The sequence below is a fragment of the Neopelma chrysocephalum genome, unplaced genomic scaffold (genome assembly GCF_003984885.1).
Source record: "Neopelma chrysocephalum unplaced genomic scaffold, ASM398488v2 Primary Assembly neopelma1_61, whole genome shotgun sequence".
Lineage (NCBI taxonomy): Eukaryota > Metazoa > Chordata > Aves > Passeriformes > Pipridae > Neopelma > Neopelma chrysocephalum.
The window spans coordinates 1,649,961-1,660,516 of NW_020897716.1; the positions used below are offsets into that span (position 1 = coordinate 1,649,961).

The following is a 10,556-nucleotide window of genomic DNA, read 5'->3' on the forward strand; positions in this document are numbered from 1 at the left end:
TGAGATGAAATCGCTATTTTGGGAATCTCCTTTGTGCTATGAAATCTTGATTAATCTAATAATAAGAACAATAGGTTATATTTTACTCTGCTTTAAATGAAGACAGCTCTTATGAATCAGTAGGGATTCATAAGTACTAAAGGTAGTACAAGTGGGGCACACCCAAGCTCACAGCCAAAACTTTGATAGTGCACTTGGGATTCCTGGCTCTCCCTGTGTTGAAGTCAATGAATTTGCATGCAATAGGAGCTTTATGTATTGTGGGTTGTAAATAGTACACCAAGAGCATTAGTGAGATTTAAAGTCAGGCACAAGTACAAAGCAGAAAAACACCACAGTTTTTCTCCAGTTATGTCATAGCTTCTAGGCAGCATAAAGATAATGAGCAAGTTCCATGAGTATCTATATAGCCAAGGGAGTAATATTGATATAGCACTGAGAGAAAAGCTTTTAAAACTGCTAATCTAATCATGTTTCTTAATGGGTAAAAAGGAAAGCTGATGAACCAAAATTACCATGCAATTAACTTTGTGTTTATGTCAGAATTCATTATTGCCTATTAACACTGCTGCTATCTGATCATAATTAATAACAGAAAGGACAAAATTGCATTACACAGAAATGGAGGAAATATTACAACTATGGAAGGAAGGGGCTGGCTGTGGGGTAGAATAAAAGAAAGGGGAATCCAGAACTGTGTAAGGGGAAGAGCATCCATCTTCCAAAGTAATTAAACGTTATCTACTATTCTAGTATTTCCTTGGCTGTCATTCCATATATCTTTAAAGATGCAGGAAACCAAAATTATCACACATTCTTGTAACCTACAGATATTAATCTCTGTCTATTGAAATTGGTACTACATTAAAACAGTTTTTCTGTTGGTAACTACTTTGTGTTCCAAGCAGCTGCCTTGCCACCTATGATCAATGTTGTCTGTTCAGCAGCAGAAAAAGTAGCAGAGATCTTTCTTCCATATCCAGTAGATGTGTGTTTGAAGTAAGCTGGTTACAGCTAGAGGAAGATTTCTTGTTCTCTTCTGAAGACATGTGTGTGACACCAATATAAAAGCATTTCAGAATTGATAGACTTGCTGGGAAATGGTGTATGCATAGCTGGGCTCAAGAGGTAACTTGTTGCTAATAGAATTTTGGCAGGGGAAAGAGTGGTTTGAGAATCCTGCTCCCAAAGCAGCCTGTTGGATGCTCTCCTGTGTTTTAATGTTCCAGATGGTGTTGCCTCTGTATAGGCTGTTCTACAGCTTGAGAGCCACAATTTACCTCCTTTATTCAATTCATCTGAGCTCCCTCTCCTCTGTGACATGTCACCCTGTCAACTGTTCCTAAACCACCGAGCCTGTGGCCATCATGGGGACAGTGAGCACAGCTGGCCCCAGGAGACTGCTGCCACTTAGATACTTACTAACCATATGGCCCTAGTAACATCTCTGGTGGTTGGCCCCACAGTGGCAGAAGCAACAGTATTTTGATCCGATGAAATGCTGTTAAGAAATAATATGGAAATGAGACATGGCACTGACAGTGGCTTAGTCCTATAAACTAAGTTGATCACTCCAAAGAAAACATTTAGGCTTATTCTTATGGTGACAGCTTTGTCTTAAATGGTAAAGGACAAGAGTGTATTTTTAGACACACCTTTCTCCCTTGCAAGTGTGCTCAAGGGCTGTTTGAACTGATCACTTAATATAATTGTCTCTCTTTGGTCTGACATCAGGGAAGGAGGGTGGGAGAAAAATGGTTACATCTGCCAATGATAAAACATACACAGATATATTTCAGGAATACTCCACCAATTTCAGCATAGGGCTATGATATATAGTGAGAAGCCTGTCCTGCTATTTTAGCATTCAATCTCATAGCTCTTTAGACTTAATTTCAAAGTGTTTATTGGCATCATTGTTGAAATACTGCTTCCTTTCTAATCCAATATCTAATGCAATTGCTTAATTTTATGCAGCCTTTGGCCATGCGTCTATGAAGCATTATTAGAACAAATGGAGAAGTGACAGCTGTTCGCATTAATAAGGTTAATGAAATGCAGAGTACATTTACACACCCAGGTATTTCACCAACCTCCACAGCACACAACAGGTCAAATTCAGCCAAGTGCAGCTTCTACCAAGTAGCTGAAACATCCAAGGAAGTCTGTTTTCTGGTTTAAACATGGTTGCATTTATGCACCAAGCATGAGCTGATTGTAAGCGGAACACAGGTCCATGTAGATTGTTGTAGGAGCAAGCCTGGTATGAATTTAAAATGTGGTGGGTCTGTAAAAGCTGGCATTAAGAAATATATAATGCCTATAGAAGGGAGTAAGAAAAAACACCAGTAAAACAAATGATGAAGCAGTCCTTTCCAAACCCTTCACCCAATTTAATTTGTACAATCTGCCATGGTCTTAGCTTTAAGCCTGGATTAAAGCCCCAGATTCAGAGCTGGGATAAACCAAATTCCATGGGAGTTGTGCCCATTTACACAAAGACAATTTGTTCCTGTAAAATAATGATGTGCCTTTCCACTGATAACTTCACCATTTGAATGCCAAGTGACAGTCCAGAGGCACTTAATATTCGTGCTTCACTTGGTGTAAAACTGGCACCTCTAAGAGCTTCTCTGCTCTGGACAGTTTAGTATATCATTGCAGACTTTCAAAAAAAAGGACTTGCCTTCAGCGTTTTGCCTGGATCATTTCCCAGTCATACAGTGCTCCCTAGCAGATGGCTACATCCCTCTCTACTACAGTTAACAGCAACTTCCTTCTTACACCCATAAGTGAAGTTTGCAGAGTTGTGACCATCCTGTGATCTCACTGAGACACTGACGTCAGCAGGAGCCTACAGAGCTGTGCGACTCTGCCTGCATCAGTCAGAGGTGATGAGGATCAGGGATTAATAAATAGCTGGCAACCATGAGCACCAAACATTGAGGCGCAATCTATTGGAATGATTTAGGTTTTATTTTATTTTTTTAGAAGCTTTTCTTACTCAGCCACGCTCATTACCCCTACATTCTTCCTTCTTTGGCATAAATGTCGTAGGATCAGTTTGCATGTTTGTTCTGCCTAAGTGGGGCAGCTGCATCCAGTGCATTTTTGCCTATTCAGGGGTTTTCTTCTTTTCAGTTCAAAGTTTTTCTCCTTCATTTGGCAAGTCATTTAGGGGAAGCATAGATTTAAGGGTGCGTTTGCTTGTTTATTGTATGTACATGACAGAGCACTTATATAATTTTTGAACATTTACTTGCTCACTGATCCTATAGAAGATAACTGCATCTGACATTTTGTATTTCCCTGCTCGTTGATTTTCTGGAAAAACTTTTGAGATCATTAACATGAAAATGACAGAAGAACTTCCTGTGGTTCTTTTCCCCTTCAGCTCTCTCCAGTAAAAGAACATCCTGCACTGCTTTGTTTTTCAGGTTGATGGTTTCCTGACACTTCTCTTTGGCCTGGCTAGCATTAATACCCTTACAGTGATCAGTGTGACTCGCTATATCAAGGGCTGCCATCCTGAGAGAGGTAAGGAATAAAGGCAAGTCCTGTTCTGCCTTCACTGAACCTGGTGCAAATCTGTATTTCTCTCAGTCACAGATTATATTAAATATAAATTAAATTAATTGAAAACCAGGACATAATGCAGTCATACACATTGCAAACATGTTTCCTTAGAATCTCTCAGGGTTAACTCCAGTAAGAGTCAAATTATTACTATTACACTTGGGTCACCATGCGTTAAATTCATCCTTGTGCCAAAGATACCACAGGTCCTGCTGACCCTCTGTATTCTTCAAAATACAACTTCAATTGCTCCTAAGTGATACATCATCGTCTGGATCCGAAACAATGAATTTAATCTTCTATGAGATGATGTTTGGGAGGTTTCCAGTCAGATCCTTCATTCAGAAGGCTGCCCTACATACAAACATTTTCACTCTTCAGTGTTTTGCCAGGGGTTGCGCACAAAAGGCATCATGGACTGCTTTAGATGGCACTGGGAACATTCAGTCAGTGTGTCTTTCCTCCAGCTTTTGTAGCACTGCGCAGTCTGCCAACCCCACATGCCTCTCCAATCTCCCCTTAGTGGACATTTTCACACCATGAGAGATGAAAATTACTCCTGCCATCCCCACAACTGACCATGACCCAACTCTGCCTGGACTGTCCCTGTCTCCTGCCTGTCTCCAAGATCTGCAAAGCATCATCACCACAGCCTTGCACCCACACTTCTTCCTTCTCTAGTGCCATGGTGATCTGTAACCTAAATATCTCAAACAACCCCAGTTCATTACTCTCTTCAGTGCTAGAAACCTTTTACTCACCACTCTCTGGTTTTTTGAACTCTGTTTTTTATTAATCTTTAGTATAAACGCCTCTGTGAGGGCATATGAGTTTCCCAGTGTACAAATCTGGTCTGAAATCCTTTACACATTTTCTGCCCTGTGAAGCCTTCATCAGCAAGCCTATATAAACATGCACATTCCCCTTTATGCCTCTTTATATCATTATGCTCACCCCAGGGACTCACTTTCACAGGATCAGTAGAAACTTTTCCTCAACATTTGCCCAGTGTCTTCCACCTGCTGAAAACTTTGACTTCCACTGAGAGTCTCATGTAATCTCTCTTCTTTATACCTACACCTACCATAAATTTTCCCTAGTCTTCCTTTCACTGATCTTCAGACAATGTATGATCAGTTTTCATGACTTTGTTATGATTGGCTTGTACCATCTTTCAGGTAGGAACCTATTAAAATCTGCAGGTAAGGCACATGTAAATACAAAGGATATATCATATGAGTTTTTCTCTCTAATAGCATGAGTAGTATTAGCTGTAAAAAGAACTTCTGCAGGGAGCTCTTTTTTCCACAGGAAGTTCTTCTGCAGTTTGTTGTAATGAAAGACTTGTTGAAGTTAATTTTCAACACAAACTGCTGTTGAAACTGCTAGAATTTGGCTCTAATATAATTCTACATCTCATTCATTTCATATTATGAAGTCATATTTAAAACCCACGTTTCTCTTTTGCGAAGCTGTACCACATATCCATCTGAGGGTGTGCATAACTTATGTTTGACTCTTGAAGAAATCTTAGCAAGTACCCAATATAACATTAAAAAAAATTGAGGAATATTGAGATTGGTGGATGCACAAGTATTTCCCACATATATGAAAAAATAACCACAGCGTATGGCAACAGCAGGACAGAATGAATCATTTGTATCAAATAGTTATTGTAGTTTAAGCAATTTTCTCCTTTTTAGCAAGGAAAACCTTACAGTACATGAGAAAATTTTCTGAATTTAGACTTAATTTGTTTGTTTCTATGTAAAACTTAACACACAACTGTTTTCTCTGTTTTACAAAATTGCAAAACGTAAGTCTAACATAGAATTTGCTAATTCTGCAGTACTCATCAAACTCATTGTCTCCTGCTTAAAAGCCATTCATTTCCACTGTTCAATGGTCTTAAACACAAGCCTGACAGATGCTTTCAAAATCAAGTTTTTCCTATGAATATGCATTTTTTGTCTTAATTTTTTTTAATAGCCATATTTTACTTATTCGGTGTTGGTATACATGTACATTTAGATTTCAGAGATATGTTTGCCTTTCTAAGTACTATTTTCTGACAAAAGCATACCATTGCAGGTCACTGCATCAGCAACAGTAGTATGACAGTGGCCCTGGTTCTCATTTGGGTAGCAGCTTTCTTCTGGTCAGCAGCTCCATTACTTGGCTGGGGCAGTTATACAGGTAAGAGGTATCTTTCAGTTGTACTTATTTGGCACCTCTCCACTTAACTGAACAAAGATACTTACCTTGCTTTCTTGCTGTTTGTGATAAGCCAGACCGACTATCAGTGGAACTAAGAAAATTATACATCATGCATGATGTACTCACAGAGTGTTGCCTGCTTTAGTATCAGCTATGAAGAGGTTTTTTTGAAGATATCAAATGAAAGACTTGGATCAAGTGCATATTACCTATGCAAAAAATTGAGGCCAGAAATATTTGGCATGGTTAAGCAATGAGATAAAGGAAACTATCAAAAGACATCCTTCAAAAACTGTCAAGATTAGGAAGCTAGAAAAGAACACAAGTTCCAGCAAGTTAAAGTTGAAACTATAATAAGGCAAGCTAGAAAGATCTGGAGAAACAGTCTGTTGAAAATATGAAACTAACATAGTAAAGGAAGAAAAAGATATTGGACAGTTTGTCAGTCCAAGAAAGGATTAGGGTGCAAGATAAGGCCATATCAAAAAAGAAGTGGGAGGAAAAAAAGGAAAAAAATTGTATAGTGAACACTGCAGTAATTCAATGGCTAAGGGATATTCCCAGGAGAGAATATTTCCTCATGAGGAAAAGCTGGAGAAAATGTCTCAAATTAAGACCCTAAAAATTCAACAAAACATATATCTAGGAACAAATGGTAATGATACAGGAGTCCCAGCAACTGAAATCATGTGACTGATATTGTCTAGCACTTACCTGTCTGGATTCTGTAGGCTTCTGTATTCTTTGAGAAGTCCCAAAATCTATGGAGAATTATTAAACCAGCTATGTGCATGTATCCTCAGTTATTAAATACGTAAGCGCTGAGGTATCTCTGGAGCCTTGAAATATGGATGGGTGTGAGAAAAGCATCCATTTCTATGGTGGCTTACATTTTCTGTCATTCACAAACCAATAGACCTTTGGTTTGAGACAAATTCAAACTGTTTATTAGACTGTTCCAATTTTGTGGGTTTTGCACTCTGGACATGGTATAAACTTGGCAGGTTTGGAGGGGTAATTTTTTGTGTATCTTCAGGTGATCTGTGTTCTTTTTATGTTAATCTTACTAGCTCTTCATTTGTAGAATTATTTTTGATGCTTGTTTTTGACCTTAAACTGGAGCCAGGGACTTCTTGAGCATCACTGCCTTGTCAGGGTATTAAAGTGTCCCCATGGATTCAGTTTGTACTTTGAATTCAATTCCTTGACAGTGGTTTTCAAGACCACTTCTAGGAGTGCTTCTCCCTACTGAGACACACAGCAGTTTTATGTTCCTGGGCTATCTGTCTCTAAAGAGATTTTCTATTGGGGGCACCCATGGAGATGCAGGCGCCCAGCAATGGCAAGTCCAGTAGCAGGTACCAGCAGATTGCAGCACATTACACCTGGCTACCTCAGACCTCTCACTTCTGCACAGCAGCTGCAGTGGTCCTCAGGACACCAGTGACACTTGTCACTGTCCCTGTGGAAGGAGAAAACACAGTTCTGAATTCCAATTAGCAGAAAATCATCAGGATTTTCTTTCCATGTTATCTGGAGGCTGCCTTCATTTTTCAGTCAAAATTTTTCACAAAGCAGAAACCCGGAATTAATCCAGATTTTATGGTTATACTTTTGAATTTTGAGGTCTACAGATGAAAAAGGCAAAGGAGACAGAAATCTATTTCTATTACTGAACACACCCAGACAGCAACACCTAGAGCTTTTGGTGATAAAAATACCGAGCTATTTTCGATGAGAATCATGAAAGAGATTTTAATCTTTTGCTCCTTTAATTCATCCTGTCTAAACCTCCTATCATCTGTGAGGAGTTAAGGAATTTTTTTTCTCTTCAGAATTATCATGCTAAATCATGCAGTCTTCACCAGTATTGTATCTCCAGGACCTGTTAATACTTGACTTACATAATTTTGGTTCATGCTTCATTTATTTGTAATTCAATCTGCTGCCATAGCTGTCAGAAAAAAACACCAGTTTTTTCCACTTAAAAAGAAAAATACGTAGTTCACAATCTGCAGAGAACCTCTAATGTAATAGAACTCAAGTTTTCTATCAGGACACCTTTACAAACACATCAAAAGGATCTAAAGAAGTCAACTGTTATTCATAAAAGTATTTAAGCCAGGGACTGCACATTATTCCCACTGCCTTTTCCTTAAGTACCTGATCAGCTAGTGTCCCACCAGGTGTCGATCCTGCAGTCTGCCTGACTTCATTTTTAAAAGTATACAGCTCTGTGTTGCAGGACTGTGTTTCCCATTTAGCTAAAGTGCGCCTATCTTTCGAAGTATTTATGTGTTTATCTTCCCATAATCTTAATCTTTAGCTGTATCAATTTTCTTTCATGGCTCTTGCTGCTATAAAAGTTTCATTGCCTCAAGAAGCCCCAATGTTTTTATTTCCTACTTTGCTATGTAAGTAGTGACTTTTTACATTTGGCATATTGCATCTGGAATTCCTTGTTATGCTGTTACAGTGATCATTTTAGGAAGTTACTATGTAGAGTATTATGACAAATAAAAGTATGTATCACTCAAGAGTATCAAACCTACTGAAAGATCATCCTTTTTTTTTTTTCTGGTAAAGTATCACGATTTTCTATCCTAAAACAACAGTTTGTGCATTATGGATTTACACTGGAATTACAAATTGGACGGAATGATAATACACATTAAAACTTGTTACAGTCTAGCTGGTCTTGAAAAATTGTTTTTGCAGGAAACAGAGTCATGTCTCATTAAATCAGAAAGACCAATCCATTCTTTAGTGCTTAACAGAAGAAAAATTTAGCATTTTAACTGAAAAATTAGTCGCTCAAAAGCAAATACTCTAAAAATGCTAACCAACCAATTCTTGCTTTCCAGATCGCATGTATGGCACATGTGAGATAGACTGGGCAAAAGCCAACTTCTCTACAATCTACAAGTCCTACATCATCTCCATTTTTATCTGCTGTTTTTTCCTACCTGTCACAGTCATGGTCTTCTCATATGTGTCAATTATCAATACTGTCAAACTAAGTCATGCATTAACAGGACTGGGTGATCCCACAGACAGACAGAGGAGAATAGAGCGGGATGTCACCAGGGTAAGTTTGGCTTTTATGTTGGTTGAGATCTATCTTAATGAAATCCATCTTTCCTAAAATTGGTCTTAATTAGAACAGAAGACAACAAAACCAATCAATTGCATTTCATTTTGTTATAAGCCCTAGTGACAGAGTCTGAACTCAGTGAAGAATATGAAGTTTGTTTAAAACTTCTACTGCATCAATTGGCTAATATTGGTGTTACATCTCATGTGAAAAATATTCTAAATATAGTTGGAGTGGGTTATATAGCACAAATCCCAAAAATTTGGTTTGGCATATGCTGTTTTCTTTCAGAAGTTACATTACTTCTGAGCATACTCAGAAGTTAGAGTGAGGTTTTCAATTTACTTACCATTTACTTAAGTCTACTGGAAACCTTCTGCATTTATATAAACATACAGGGGAATGTAGCTATTTTCATTCCATTAGATGAGGTATTGCCTAACCACACCATAAAGCCAAAATTCAATATATTGAAGTCAGGCCTGCCAGACCTCATCAGAGCAAACATTTGCTTACCTGTATTCTCCTGTAAGCCATACCCTCAGGGCTACCTGAACATTTTCCTTCTGGTCAAGTGTTCAAGCTACTATTCCCAGTGTATTGCTTCCCTGATGTAGTCTTCTAGAATAGATTTAAGACTATTCTTCTTCTGTCTTTCAGGTTTCTATTGTCATTTGCACAGCCTTCATTATTGCGTGGTCACCATACGCTGTCATCTCTATATGGTCGGCCTATGGTCACCCTGTGCCCAACCTAACCAGCATCCTTGCCAGTTTGTTTGCAAAGTCTGCTAGCTTTTACAATCCCATTATCTACTTTGGAATGAGCTCCAAATTTCGGAAGGACATTTTCATCTTGTTCCATTGTGCCAAGGAAGTCAAGGACCCTGTGAAGCTCAAACGTTTCAAAAACCTCAAGCAAAAACAACCACAGCCTTCTCAGAAAGAAGAGAAGTATGCAGCAGAAATGCACCCTGCACCAAGCCCTGATTCTGGAGTGGGAAGTCCAACCAACACCCCACCTCCAGCAAACAGGGAAGTGTATTTTGGTATTCTTGATACACCATCTAATAACCCTGATATTGAATGTGATAGATTGTAAGTTTTGCAGCTACTTAATACACACACACTTTGTGTTCAGGAAGACCCTCTTCAGATCCGTGCTTGAGTGACTTCCTAATTCCCATTCCATCTGTTTCTTGCTATAGCACTGATGACTATGCAACTCAAGCAAATCAGATGGCAAAGCGATATTTTCCTTCTATGTAGGTACAAAACTCTACAAAGTACGTTACTATGTGGGCAGCACATCCAGTGCCAGAAACACTTGGTTTTCACATGCATGCAGGAAAAGAAAGACTGACTTGAGGAGAGCAGATATTAGCTAGCAAAAATAACTAATATGTTCCTATCCAATTTTTTTCAATTACATTTCCAAATACGTCTTTTGCTATTTGACAATTACAGCCATAGGATATTGTTTTAGCTCTGTGGTGCTGCACAGCCCCAGCTGTAGAAGACGGGCCCTCCTGATTGCTGTGGAGCTACTGCAGCTCCAACAGCTGCGAGGGGCAAAAGCCATGTTCTCCCTGCAGAGCTCCCAGGCATGCCTGCCGTGGGGCTCCCAGGCCCCGGGGACCTCACAGGAGTGTGTCTGATTATATGATCAT

General features: G+C 39.0%; 1 protein-coding gene across 1 annotated transcript in view; it reads left to right on the forward strand.

The window, feature by feature from the left end:
* Window positions 1-10,183, forward strand: part of LOC113966714 (opsin-5-like) — a 29,768-nt gene extending 19,585 nt beyond the window's left edge. Inside the window, exons 3-6 of the mRNA XM_027681645.1 lie at window positions 3,438-3,537; window positions 5,668-5,772; window positions 8,658-8,881; window positions 9,548-10,183. Of these exons, the coding sequence (XP_027537446.1) occupies window positions 3,438-3,537; window positions 5,668-5,772; window positions 8,658-8,881; window positions 9,548-9,988 (870 nt within the window). The 3' untranslated portion in view covers window positions 9,989-10,183. The remainder of the gene's footprint in view (window positions 1-3,437; window positions 3,538-5,667; window positions 5,773-8,657; window positions 8,882-9,547) is intronic.
* Window positions 10,184-10,556: the final 373 nt, after the last annotated feature.